Source organism: Trematomus bernacchii, unplaced genomic scaffold (genome assembly GCF_902827165.1).
Source record: "Trematomus bernacchii unplaced genomic scaffold, fTreBer1.1, whole genome shotgun sequence".
In the NCBI taxonomy this organism is placed as follows: domain Eukaryota; kingdom Metazoa; phylum Chordata; class Actinopteri; order Perciformes; family Nototheniidae; genus Trematomus; species Trematomus bernacchii.
Window position 1 is genome coordinate 1131041 of NW_022987620.1, and position 14683 is coordinate 1145723.

Consider the following 14683-nt stretch of genomic DNA (forward strand, 5'->3'; position numbering starts at 1 on the left):
CTGGCTATTGACGACGTCCCTAACTCCCGGCTATGTTTCCCTTAAGAGAAGATCAAATACTACATCTGCATTTCTTAGGACTGTGGGTGGTAAATTAACCTACACGCTAGTTAACTGTGGATTTAGGCTGCTTTTCACAATTGTTTTTATTGTCCATGATAGGCTCATGTAGAATGATTTTTAAAGCATGCTGGTATGGCTGTCAACCACCTGCTTTGGATCAGAGAATGGGGACAAAGACTCAAACACACACCAGAGCGGTCCCTCCGGCCTTTCCCCCTCCCTCCTTTCTAGTTTCTCTCCCGTTGCCAGTTGCTGTTGGGCGGGTTGCCAGACTCTGCCGCCTGTCTTTCGACCCCGGCTCTCCCTCTGTGCTCACTCGCTCGCTCTGTCTCTGTATTGTTGGGTCAGATGACACATACAATTATAGGCCGTTTCATTAAAGAAGTACAGTGATTAGATTTGACACCGGGGCTTTGTGGAGAAGCTTACCAGCGTGATGGTGGTCCTGGCAGGAAGCAGGTGCTCGCGGGTCAAGGAAGGGGAGTTACACGGTGCCAAGAGGCTGTCAGACTACAGTCATAAGATACAAAATACCATATCTGATAAGACATCTCATACTGTGTGTGTGTTTGACTTGTTTGACAGGACATCTGCAAGTCGCTGTGGTGCCATCGCACAGGGCACCGGTGCGAGACCAAGTTCATGCCTGCTGCAGAAGGCACCAGCTGTGGCCCTGACATGGTGAGGAATTGTCTTCTTGCTCCACAGCAGCCACTCATTCTACTTCCTGCACTTTTAATCACCGTCTCATTATATATACAAATACAAAAGAAAATGGGGCAAAAACCTTTGAATATTTAAGAGATGCAGATGGTAGAAACAGCTGATCAGTCATGTGAGTTAATATTCGCTTGGTCGTTACTCAATCGGTCAAGGAGTTTGAAGATCACATTGAGCACCTCAACCTTTTTTTGACCAAAAACAGCACCTAACAACATTTTGAAAAATACACTTAGCTATGCTTACTTTCAGAAAGTTTGCAAGAAGGTTGATGCCACCTATGACTACTACTGCCATTCAAGGAATTAGAAATACTCAGGCCACCCATCACATTGTCTAGTTATTATACTTTTGATTGGTTAACTTGATTAATGAGCTTTAGAGGTGTTCATTAACATAAAGTTAGACAGAGCCATGATAACTGTTTACACATAGATTTGAATCTTTCTGCTACGCTAAGCTAGCAGACTACATATGGTAGCTTTATATTTACTGTATAGATATGAGAGTGGAATCAAAGTTATCATATACATTTTAGCAAAAAAGATAATTTCCCCCTAAATTTTGTAACTTCCAGAGAAACTTGAACTCCTTCAAACTACTGCTCCATCTTAGTTCCTACATGGTCATGACCAAATACAAGGGGCCGAAATGGGTTTTCTCTGGAACGTGGCTGGCATAACCCTTAAGGTTAAGATTAGTTCAGTCATCCAGGAGGGACTCTGAGTAGAGCCGCAGCTTCTTCGTGTAGAAAGCAGCCAGTTGAGGTGATTCACGGACCTGGTAAGGATGCCAGCTGGCAACCCTAGGAAGGTCTTCAAGGCACGTCCAGCTGGGAGGAGACCGAGTGGCAGACCCAGGAACGGGTGGAGGCAATACACAGTGGCCGTTTCTCAATGTCGAGTATACCTGCTGCAGAGCCACTATTTCAAGTATACTACGTCATCGAGTGGCGCCAAAGGAATGCATGTTAAATGCCCAGCATTCGGCGCCACTCGATGACGTAGTATACTTGAAATAGTGGCTCTGCAGCAGGTATACTCGACATTGAGAAACGGCCAGTATCTCCATGCTGGCCTGGGAGCACCTTGGAATCCCCCAGTCAGAGCTGGTTGTTGTGGCCAGGGAAAGGGAAGTTTGGGGCCCTCTGCTGGAACTGTTTCCCCCGCGACTTGACTCGGGATAAGCAGTTGACGATGGATGGATGGACCAAACTTCCCCCTTCAGAAAAATTCAAGAGGAAATGAGGACAAACCATAAATGTAACCCTAAACCAGTGATTTTTTCAATAATGTACCCCCTTTGAAAAAAGAATTCAGCCAAGTACCCCCTGATCAGCGCAAAAACTATTTGTTAGGGAAAAAATGCCTATATAAAGAGGTACAGTACAGCCTGAGCCTTGCACCATCAGTGTCTGATTTATTAAAACAACAACCTTGTAACTGAGAAACACTTAAATGCTACATTTCAAATGTTTACAATCCATCACTAAATGCATGGCAAACCAATTTTAACATCATGCAATAACACTAAGACGACATTAGTTGCATTGAGCTGATCTTTTTAATAAGTTGTACTTACAATTTAGTGAGAAACATGGGCTTGTGCTTCACTGAGGATCTTTGTCATTCTGACAGGGAGGCAAACTGCAGTTATTACACTTCGCGTTTTGAAATATGTGTAACTCTAGTCTATTAATATAAAACCCACACTGCTCAAACTTCGTTTTTTAAAATTGGTATATTTATATTTTTTAATTATTATTATTTGTTTTCATTAACATAAAATAAATCTCACGTACCCCCTGCAGCACTCCAACGTACCCCTAGGGGTCCGCGTACCCCCATTTGAGAACCACTGCCCTAAACTATCAGATGGAAACAATCATCACAGTTTAAAGACAGACTTCCTGATTCAACCATGCGTGCGTGCGTGCGTGCGTGCGTGTGTGTGTGTGGGCTGTAGCTGGAGAGTATGGGTGTCCACTGTCCAGGTGTGGTGCTGGGCATTTGTCCAAACCAGGAAACTCCAATGCTTCTGATAAGAAAACTATTCCTGCACGTCTTTTCTTTCCTCTTCATTCATTTAATTCTCTCTCCGTTTCTCTCCAGTGGTGTCGGCGAGGGCAGTGTGTTAAACAAGGGGAGCACGGCCCTAGGGCGGTCCACGGCCAGTGGTCGACCTGGTCTCAGTGGTCCGACTGCTCCAGGACCTGTGGACGAGGGATCATGTACAGGGAGCGCTCCTGCAACAGCCCGAGGTATACACACTCACAAACACTTACATAGTGGTGCAGGAATGAGTCCTAAAACACGGGAATGAGTAGGTATGTTCCCACATCCATTTCTCTTGTCTCAAATTCAATGGTTGTTTAAAGCATTTTTGGTTGGATGCCTAAAATAAGGTCTTTAACGGTTAATGCAAGCTTAAAATATTTTGACAGAATACGTCAGTAAATGGAGTACTGGTGAATGTACAAAGCCGTTATGTCTCTTAAAAATGGGGATGCTAACAAATGACTCACTCACACCAAACATTGGCCACCTTTAGCTTAGCGTTGTTGACGTGAAAGCTAACATCACGTGTCATTCAGCAGTGATGTTAGCCTAACGTTAGCATTTTACTTCTGGCGATTGCTCTTAGGCTTCAGAAATCATAAAAGTGCTTTTAGTATGTGGAGATTATCCTGCTGAACAAAACATGCAAGTATCATAAACTTGTTTTTGCCACAGATTTTGATTTTCTGCAACATGCCGAAATCCAATGGTAAAATCCCATTAGGTTTTTTCTTCAGGGATCCCTTCGATGCTAACTTCTGGGTCTGACTACAAAAATATGTTGTCAAGACACCACTCCATTATCTCATTGTTCAACACCTCCTTTTTAAAATGCTATTCAGGGGATAATACATCCCTAAAATGACCATCTAAATATTGGTTTCCCTGTGTTGTCTTTCATTTGTAAATAAAATGTTTTTCCTCATATCATCTTTTTCAAATCCTATTTATCCAGTATAATACATTTTTAAAACACTTCCTTATTAACTGTTTCACAATTGTGCAGGCCTGCTTACCTGTCCGTGCAAATACTAAATGAGACTTGGACTATAGTGCATCATTTGTGTGAGAACCGGATGTCTGTAGTTATACGAGTCCTCCATTTACTTGAAATTGTCAACAATTTTCTCAGTTTTTGTAATCGTTACTGGTCGTGGAGGCATGCGATAAAACAAAGTCTTCTTAAAGAATTCAAGGTAACACAAGGCGAGTAATTTATATACAAATGATGATTTTGTGAGTATAGTATTCTTTGACTTGCCAAACAGACGACAAAGTGATTCATTTTGTCATGTGTCTGCTTCTACTGTGAAAACCTGAGTAGTGCTTTTGGGCCAGAAAGCATTTCTTTAAAGTCCCAAAAATTTTTCCTTAGTGAACACCTGAAAGCGCTGTCTGCCAGATATCTGTTAGATATCATGTGCCTGATAACAGCTCTCATCAGTCAGACTGACAGCCCAGACAGACTATCTCTCCCCGTGCTCCAGACGAGGAAACCCTCCTAATAGCATGCTTTACTCTGAAAGCTGCCAAGACGGTCAGCAAACGTCCCCTATCGCGGCTCACTCACATAAACATAACTGCATAATTCTGCAGAAGCAGATCCCACAGTGAATATCTATTTGTTGCTGAAGGGCTCTGTGCCTGTCATGACAGGCGTCTGATACAGCATTAGTTTTAATGTTTCCTAGCATACGTACAACCCCTACTGTTGTTCCCTAGAACACTTCGGCTGATTTATTAGATGTTTTTAGGACTTTATTTTACTTTCTTACAATTGGTAACTAGATTTATTGTTATGTCACAAATCTACAATCAACCGATGTATTGTCCCGGTAAGTCAGTGTGCCCCAACACTGGCCCTTTAAATGTAATACAGGAAAAGCAAGATTTTTGCAATTGGATATTTAGAGAAAAGATTAATTTTCGGATCAATTTCAGTCCCTTCTGCATTAAATATGTCCTATGTGTAAACCAGACGCCAAAGTCAGCCTTATACAGAGATTCTTGGACAGACTGACATTAAATGGAATGCATTGTTTGAACAAGTTTTGTCGGCATTAAGGGTTTAAAGTCCTTGAGGAATGATTTTACGCTAGCCATTCGCTCCATACTGTAACTCAAACAGTCCTGAAGTGGATGGTGGAACCAATTAGCTGTGCCATGGCCAATCAAAAAGAAGAAATGTCCACAGAAATTCCTAAATACCACCTCTAGAGTATTACTAATTTGTGTTTCTAGCCAGTTGTCAAGAGGATTTTAGCACTCTTGATATTTCACATTTAAGTGAGGTTGAATTGATCTTTTAATTAGCAAGGTGTCTATTGTAAAGCATATTTCATGACAAATTTGTCAATGGCTCCACAACAGTTTGAGGACAGCAATAGGCGCTTTCACACCAAGTACTTTGCCGTACTTAGTTCCCAGTGCTTAGTTCATCAGAACTCTTTAGTTCTGATGAACTATTGCCACTTACGCAGAGCTGATATTCAAAAGGGGCCCTATTATGCTTTTTGGGGATTTCCCTTTTCCTGTAGTGTGTTATTAAGGTTTTATTGAATCCATAAGCACACATACAATAGGGGCGTGAAATCCTATAATTTAATGTTGTTTTTTTTAGTTTATTTTTTTAAAAAGGTGCTTGGATTTTGAAGGCAGTGCTTCAAACTGCTTAAAATGGTCAAGTCCACCCATCTGAAGAAAGCAGTACGAAACATAATGTTGGTTGTTTCTAGCACAATAATTATTCTTCAATGGGATGAAATAATCAGTATACCATATATACTGTATAAACATGTTGCAGTTTACCACAGTTGTAAGTTGCTGGGAAACCTTGAGAATTCTTCTTGGAATGCTTAAAAAGTGCTTTAAATGGAAAAGTTGTTAGAATATAAGCAGACTCTTATACCACACTAAAAAGGATCATGACTAATGGCTTACATCCAAGGCCACTGCACCACCTGATTGGCGGAGTGACTTCATCTCAACCAATCTGCTGTTTGGGTTGTACTGTTAATGACGCTGTCATTGAGAAATTAGTCATAGCAGGTTAGATCATGGAGGCATGTCACATTTAATCCTACATTTGTGTTGTGCAGGTGAGATGACAAGGATACTAGGGACACATTTGCTCTCTTAATAACTGCTGCCCTTGAGTACTGTCTTTTAGCAAATTAGAGTTGACATGTCGGACTTGAATATTAGAATGACTTCATACCATCCTGTTGTCATTAACAAAACAGAAATGGTTGTTAATCAAACACAAAGGAGCCTGCACAGAGTCAACGTAGGACAAAATAAAAGGTGTAGCTGAATAATCTTTGACTGATCATATTTGGAAAAGCATGTGTTATTAATAACACTAATGATGCCGTTGTTTTATTCAAATGTTCCAGCGAGTGACAAAAAAGCAAAGCATGAACAAATTAACCTGAAGCAGCTAAATGGAATTCAGCCCATGATTCATTCCAATATTTACACGTGTGCTCTTCCTGTTGTGACATGTCAAAATGTCTATTTGATACACAGCCTCAAGAAATTATAGTTTAATTAAAACAGTCAGTGCTCATGAACCAACTGACATTTCAACTGCTTACTGAGGTTGAAGCTAGGTTTCTTTTTCAGAAACAAGTCCTGTTTCTCACTTGAGGCCAGAAAAAGGCTAGTCACTGTGACCTTTTTACCTGTGCTGGACTGATCTATATGAATGCACCTGCCCATTACCTGAACAAGTTAGATGCCGCCTATCACAGTGCACTGAGATTTGTTACTAATTGTAAAGCACTTACTCATCACTGTACCCTGTATGCCAGGGCAGGTTTGCCTTCACTAACTGTACGGAGGATAGTCATTGGTACATGTTCATCTATAAAGCCATGTTGGGTAAACTCCCATCTTACATCTGCTCTCTGATCACACGGAGAGTTGCACGTAGCTATTGCCTGAGATCCCAGGATGTGGTCTTGTTACATGTGCCAAGTGCAAGGACTGACTTAGGTATGTGCGCAGCTCCTTTTGCTTGGAACAGTCTTAAAAAAGTTTTGAAACTGAGCAAATTGGTTCCACTGCATGTTTTTAAAGCTCGGATAGGTGCAATGCTATTTGATACTGTTGGTACTTGTCAATGCCGATAGGTATGTAAATGTAGCCGTGTAAATATGATGTATGATGTCCTTTATTGTTTTCTGTTGTTTTATGTTTCATGTTGTAACCTACTTGGTGCAGGTTGTTTTATGTTTCATGTCGTAACCTACTTGCTGCAGGTCTCCCTTGAAAAAGAGATCGATGATCTCAATGGGACCACCTGGTTAAATAAAGGTTTGAAATGAAATGAAACTCATGGGCTGTCTTTAGTGTTTTACCTTGAATTGCATTCATAGCCAATGGTACCAACAGTGTCCAAAAGGTCTGTTATGTCCACGCTCCCAACTCATTGCCTCTATAAGCCAATGGGTAATGCAGTCTGGTTGCAGTGATGCATTTAAGAAAAGAGGGTTCCCGTTGGTTCATCATATGCCTAAAGTTGAGGTCTAGGCCTCTAACCTTAATGGATTGTAACGTTTCCCAAACGCTAGCTGACAAGGGCGGTAACAAAAGATGAAATACCCCGGGGAGTCAGTGGTTAAAAAAAAATCTCCTCGTCTGGATTTAGAGAAATTAACCTTTGCAATAAAGAAAGCCTACTTAGTATGCAGGATATGATTTTATCGTATAAAGCTTCTTGCTTTGTAAATCACTGTTAACATGTCCATTTACATACATGTTTTTTGTTATGTTATTCCCCCTTCATTCTTTTGAATACTAGAAAATGTATAACGTCCTTTTCTGGAAAACTAAATTGTAACAAAAATATTGGTAAACAAATAACCCAGGGCAAAAGAACAGGAGGTAACTGAATTGTAAAACCAAAATACTTTGTTTAAAACCTCTGAAATAAAAAATGTTCACCAGCCGATACAAAAGTTAAGATAAGGAACACTTTCTTTAAACAAACAGAGGGTGGAAATGGGTCAACCAGATCAATGAAATAAGGAAAGTTACAAGCCAACAACTGGTTAAATGTTGTTCATTAGTGATGTTACGTATTGCGCCGAGGCTTCGGAGCGTGTGTCGAGTAATCCCCGAAGCTTTTTGTGAAGCATGTATCGAGGCTTGTATCGTTTTGGGCCAGTGACGTCACCGATGACAAACGAAGCCTCGCTGCCTGTCGATACCACGTGACTGCTTCAGGAAGCGCTTCAGATCGGTTGAACCATAACGCTCATAATACCCATGGTCAGGATCAGGATGTATTTATTATACATCGAACGATATTACCCCTCCTGTACCCGGGCCCGGTGACACGATGGAATTAAGAGAGCTCAGACCCTCACTTATATAGAGGAATAAAAACATCAATAAATGAATACATAGGGTGCAGTGTTTTCAGATAGATTCAGTGTGTGGGCTGTGGCTCAGCTGGAAAGCAGTTGACTCACGACTGCAGGGTCACTGGTTCAACGACGATAAGTCTTTTTTTTTGTTTATAAAAGCTACAGCTAAATGAGATAATGTAGTTAATAAATGTATTCTTTGATATGGTTTAGCCTTTCTCAGGCTACAACATGGTTAAGTTTATGAATATTATTAAGGAATACAAATCCCTCTTTGCAATGTTTACCAGCCTCCTTAGGCTTTTCAATCACAATCATTCAACTGGAATAAATACAATATTGTTAACATGAAAATATGATTTTATGTTCGTTGTTTAGAGTTATTCTAAGGCTTTACTCATTGGGAACTCGGTATGAGATAGAGCACACTGTTGAGATGTCCAATCTGCCTGTTTTACACACTTTGACCAACAGGGGGTTTGTGTTCAAATGAAGCCCATGATGAAGCCTCATGAGATGAACCCTTTTGCGAACCAATTGGCTGGAAAGCCTCAAAGCTTCATAAGGCTTCATCTCGCCATCACTACCCCTAACCAACACAATTGAGAGACGTTGCAACACAGCACACCCTATTCAGACAGAAAAAAAGAGGTGCCACAGGTTTCCTCAGCCTTTTAAGCAGGCCCTGATCAGGGATTGGTCTCACCTGGGAGAGGCAGAGAGGCAGCACCTGGAGGGAGGCAATCAGCGGAGAGGGGGAGGGGGGAGAAACACACAGACAAACATTTTAGTCTTTAATTTGTAATACATTATAACTTTTCCCAATACCCGCAAAGCTGAATAAATGCGCGACCCCTCATGTTCAAAGACGACCCTGTGCACAAGTATTATAACCTTACAACTCCCTTTTTCCCTAATGTACAACTGACAATTACAATTACATGTTCAGCAGTTGTCAACTGACAGTGTCACTGCTTTGATTTCTAATTCTTTATCTGAGTTCTTTCCGAGATTACACTTTAACTGATATATACAAATCAAACTAAACAAAAGTCTTGAGCTCTTTTTACACCCTACAACGTTGTCTGTTAATACACAATTTAACTTATTTCAGCTGACAGTTTGACTAGTATTATCTTAGAATGCCAACTGAGACTTTCCAGTACATTTATGATCAACTCTTTTCATTGCTATATTTAAATCCTCAACTCCTATTAGCACCTTCACCCCAACTGATTAAACTCAAAGGCTCAAGGCGTACATTTATAGTGAGTATTTTCAACTTTAATCAGTACTAACACTTAAACTGAATGTTAAAATGATTTCAGTTATTGTTTATTGTCTGCCACTACAACTATGACTTCAACTGTTTCTGTATTCCACCCTTTTCAAAAGTTAAAACGCCCTTTTTATTGCTAAAGGCTTGGAGAAAATGTAGGCTTTTTGTAGTTTTACATGGGAAACATAATACCAACAAACAATTTTAGATACCAGAAACTTCTACTATTGTATATGGTGCTCTTCAATCCACTGGCTTCCTCAATGCTTACTTAACAGCCGGACAGACACTGATGTGACTATTCCGTCTGTCATAGTCGACTCGTCTCTTAATCCCCACAAGGGATCAAAGACCAAAAGGTTTCAGAAGCAGAACGGCCCTCATATGATACACATTATACACCAGAACTGGTAGGCCAAAAAGGGCCGCAGAGCCCTTTAAACCAGGTTAACTGTCACATCCGTTTATCATTCCTGTGGCACTTAAGAGTGCTTTGTAGCAGCAGCCGCTGAAACATGGGGTTGGTGCAGCTAAACAGTGAGTTAGGGGGTCAGTGGGAGAGAAAGTGGTTGGAAAGATGGGGAGGGTTAAACATTAATCCAACAAATGTCATGATACCATTTCCAAAAGTGGCCAGATTCCTTAGAACTCTCATGTTAAGACAATACAATGAGTCTGGTGTATGTCTCATAGTGTCTATTTTACTTTCTCAACTATTCTTAACAGATACCTCCAGGAAAAATAATTTGATAAACGTTGTATCCCACAGTGTACTCCTGAGTCACGATCTAGTCCCTGACTCAGAGTGTGTTTTTTCCCATGTAATCTCTAAGATTATTTAAAAAGGGCCCTTCTGCTCCTAATCTGAGCAGAATATGGATTAGCCTGAATCTGACTGCTTGTCTCTAATGTCCTCTTCACCCCTAAACTGACCTGTCTGGGCACTCCTCCTAAAAAGCCAGACACTATGAGCAAAATTGCCATTAGCTGGTAAATTTAGACATTTCAAATTATTTGTGCTACATCGAAACATCCAAAATCCATATCTAGGTGTTTATTTTACTGACTTTGTCCATTTGTGACAGTAAAGTTCTCCAAAATTCACAAACAGTTTCCATAATGCTTCAATTGCTTATTTAACAGTATAATTTCATAAAACTTGTATTACAATAAAGAATTGTGTTCATTTAGGTTATCAACTTGGGTTTTCTTGCGTATCTATTTAAAATCATATTTTTCCCCATACTCTTAGCCAGAAATCTCCATGTAAGAAGTACTTCATTACAAGACACTTTGCAGTTTCATTAATCAGAAACAGATTTTAACGTGGGGTTTGTTCATATACTGTATCATTTCTAGCCGGATTTATACATTTCATTTATAAAAACATGCTGACATTTTTTTTAATTTAATAAGCAGTATTTTCTGATGTGAAATGTAAAACAAATATATTTAAAATTGCTTTAGTAAAAACGTTTTTATCAAATATGTCAACAAAATGAATTATAATTTGTAATGTTCACATTTCCATAACATTTCAGAAAACTTAATACAACAAATATAGATATATACAGTATATATACATATGCATTACATGTAAATGCATCCATATGTTAATCAATATCTTAAACTCTCGGCAAAAATCGAATCCTCCAGACATCCCATGTTGTGACCAATGTGACCATACAACTATATCAGCGTTTGTAGATTTTCACCTCTACCCTCCTAAACAATCTTCACACAGCGAGGAAGAGTCTTAAAACATAATTAATTTGATTCTGCACATCCACTTTATGAGGCCATCGTGTATCTTTTGAGTCTTGTAAAATAGTTCTATGGGATCATCCGATTAAAGCCATCCCATCAAATAGTTACTCCTAGACAGAAAATGAATCTTCTCCCCGTCCCTCCCGCCTCACCCCTCCGTTCCCCGTAGACCACCTGCCAGATCAAACACAGTCAACTTAATCCTCACCAACAAGCCTAGAAGATTAGGTTCACGATCTTGACCTGGTTTTGTAGGGAGCACATTTTGTCACACACTCGATTTAAAGGGAGTTGGGGGCATAGTACGAGGGGGGGGGGGCACGGTGCTTAGAATGAACCTTGTTTGGTCAGTAGAGGTTTTCTTTCTGGGTTTATGCCTTAAGCAGAGCCTCAGATTGTGGATCTATGTAAGAAGTTGTTTGACAGGCAGAAGGAGAGGAAGCAGGTGACTCAAGAAGACAAGACTAAACAAGATGACCTATGACCTATAGTTTCTGTCACTAGGCAGATTTACCAGGCTCCCGGGACTTTAAAGATCCCTTAACGTTCCTGAGGGTTGCGTTGGAGTCAGGGTGTAGAGACAGAAGAGGAATGGCTGAAACAAAAAGTGAAAACGTTGTCAGATCTGGTTTCTATCCTGTTATTGGAAGTCGATTTACAGTTCCAATGATACTGGAGGATCTAGGGACAGAAGCGAAGAAGAAAAGAGGTTAAGAAACCAGAAGGGTTGTGAAATTCAGGGCCAGACGGTCCATAATCCGCGAACTGCTTTCAACTTTCTCAAGAAAACTGTCCCGTTTTCTACACTTGCCTCTGATCAGAAGGCCTTGACTATACGACACAGTATGCGGTACAGTTCCCCACTGGCCTGCCGTAAGCACATTACCATATGGGCTGCATTTGTCTGCCGCTAAGTCCTAATAGGATCAGGCCTACGAAAACCTGGGCCAATTCCCCCCCTCGCCAAGGGAAGCGAGATCGGCACTGAACAGATTCACAGATTCACACACACACACACACACACACACACACACACACACACACACACACACACACACACACACACACACACACACACACACACACACACACACACACACACACACACACACACACACACACACACACACACACACACACACACACACACACACACACACCTTGAGGAGCTCCATCACTCTTGGCAGCTGAGTCACAGTTTGATTGAGTCCAGGTCTGAATGGAGGGGAACATTTTTCTGATTGTTGCAGACAGTTGCATTGGCGAAAGAATTTCAAAATAAATAGTTGCAGTCTCATGGTGTTTACTTCTCTTTTTTTGTTCCTTTTCCAAAGTTTCATTACGTTGCAACACTAAGGGATATGCTTTTATTGGACATGTTTGATCAGCAGGGTTTCCCAGTCTCTCTGTGTGTAATGAGACACTTTGGTAAATACCGTAACCCAATTGTCTCTGCTGGTGGTAGCGTTGGAATGCCTGGCATGAGTTTAGAAAACATGAGAATTCAGACATTTCAAGACTCTGTTTTTCTTCATCTAACAAGTGGTGATGGCTTTTATGATTTGAATGGCATATTAAAGCTTCATTACCTGTTTATATTTTGTGTCAGCTCTTCCTGTGTGGTTAGATGAGTGTCGATTTGGTGTGGTGTGTAAATATCATGGCATGCAAACTTCTCTTTGATATTCCTGTTTTAAATCAATGTGACATTTAGTCCACTCATGTTTGCTTTCATCAGGGCTAACACTACACTGACAGATAAGATGGTGCCATTTTAGAGAACACATTTGATGTAATATGCTCTGAGAATATATTTTTTGGGCGTTTCTGTCACTCATTCAGAGATGGGCCAAGTTGCCTTGTGAAGGATTAAAGCTGCCCTGTTTAATTTTCTTATGAGAAGACAAAAGTAACATACATTCAGGCGAGAAAAACAGGCAAAAACATGTTGTTCTATGCACCGGGTGGTATTGAGTCGGGGCTTTTTTGCTTCTTGGAAGGAAAACAAATTTGGGAAGTCTCATGGTGTTGTCTGTGTTTCTCAACTAAACAAATTGTGTGTTTCCTTCAGGTCTTAAAAACCTGTAAAAACACTTATTTTTAGGATATTAATATGGCAAGTGTTTGCATACTTTATGCATACTTTCCATACATCTGCAAAACTAAAGGAAAATTACCTAGAGGGGAACATGATATTAAATCTGCTCAAATAATTAATGAACACAGGTTAGTTACAACCACTATATAAGTGTACTTGTCTTGTGATGCAGTCTCAATACACAGTCCACATTTTAGCTAATGAGTTGTGATTGTCGTGTTAATGCATTGGTTAAAGTGTGATCATAAAACAAGCAGAATATCTCCATGACTAAACCCTTTTTTTTCATTGTCTCTTTTTCTGGGTCTTGTCTTGTCTTCCACCCAGGCCACAGAACAACGGTAAATTTTGCTCAGGCTCCAGCCGCCTCAACCAGCTGTGTAACACTCGGCCGTGCCCGCTCAGCGCTGTGGACTTTCGGGCCCAGCAGTGCGCCGAGTACAACAGCAAGCCATTCAGGGGCTGGTACTACAAGTGGAAGCCCTACACCAAAGTGGACGGTAAGGTTATCAATTGTCTTAGACCCAATAAGTATTTTATATTTAATGCATCCGTTGTAGAGTGTTGCAGTAATTACATATTTTTGTAGGCTGATCCAGAAGTTAGCATCACAAGGGCTCCCTCGACTCAAATAAATGGGATTGTTCCATTGGATTTTGGGATACTGCAGGAAATAAGCTCTGTGGCAAACACACGTTTATGATATTTACACTTTTTGTTTAGCAAGATAATCTCCACAATTTTAAAGTGCAATCACCAGGTGTAAAAATCTAACGTTAGCCTATACACATACATATATAACGGACTACATGACTGTCACATGACTTCAACTCAAAACTGCTAAGCTAAAAGGTGGCTAATGTTTTTTTAAATGATGTTGACGTCATTGGCTAATGATGTTTAGTGGTCTCATTTAGCCACTTGTTAGCAACTTGTTGGCCACTTGTTAGCAACCAACGTAAGCTTGTATTTACCACAAACCTAATTCCTTATCAAAACTTCATTCAAATAACATTGATGTGAAGGAACCAGGAAGTGCTAAACGGATAACTAATTTCAAGGTTTAGGACTCATGCAGCACCCTTTAGGGATATTCAAATCTCATTGTTCAGAGCAGCTCTGTTAAACACACAGAGGATTGCACAGTGCTCATGGCAAGCCTTTTCTCGTCTTAATTCCGTAGATCTTTTCATTCTGTACGCCTGCTAGTCCTAATCTTTTTTTGATAAAGTGTTTCTGTAATGCCAAACTATTTACTGCTGCAGTGATTAGAGCCAAAAAGCTGGAGGAAACTATCACTGTGTAATGTGCACGGGAGACATGTAGC

The 14683-nt window shown here is 40.4% G+C and overlaps 1 protein-coding gene across 1 annotated transcript in view; it reads left to right on the forward strand.

Annotated features, from left to right (window-relative positions):
• Positions 1 to 14683, forward strand: part of adamts18 (ADAM metallopeptidase with thrombospondin type 1 motif, 18) — a 92409-nt gene that overhangs the window by 31961 nt on the left and 45765 nt on the right. Inside the window, exons 11-13 of the mRNA XM_034132752.1 lie at positions 649 to 744; positions 2895 to 3043; positions 13684 to 13856. Coding sequence (XP_033988643.1) covers positions 649 to 744; positions 2895 to 3043; positions 13684 to 13856 — 418 coding nt within the window. The remainder of the gene's footprint in view (positions 1 to 648; positions 745 to 2894; positions 3044 to 13683; positions 13857 to 14683) is intronic.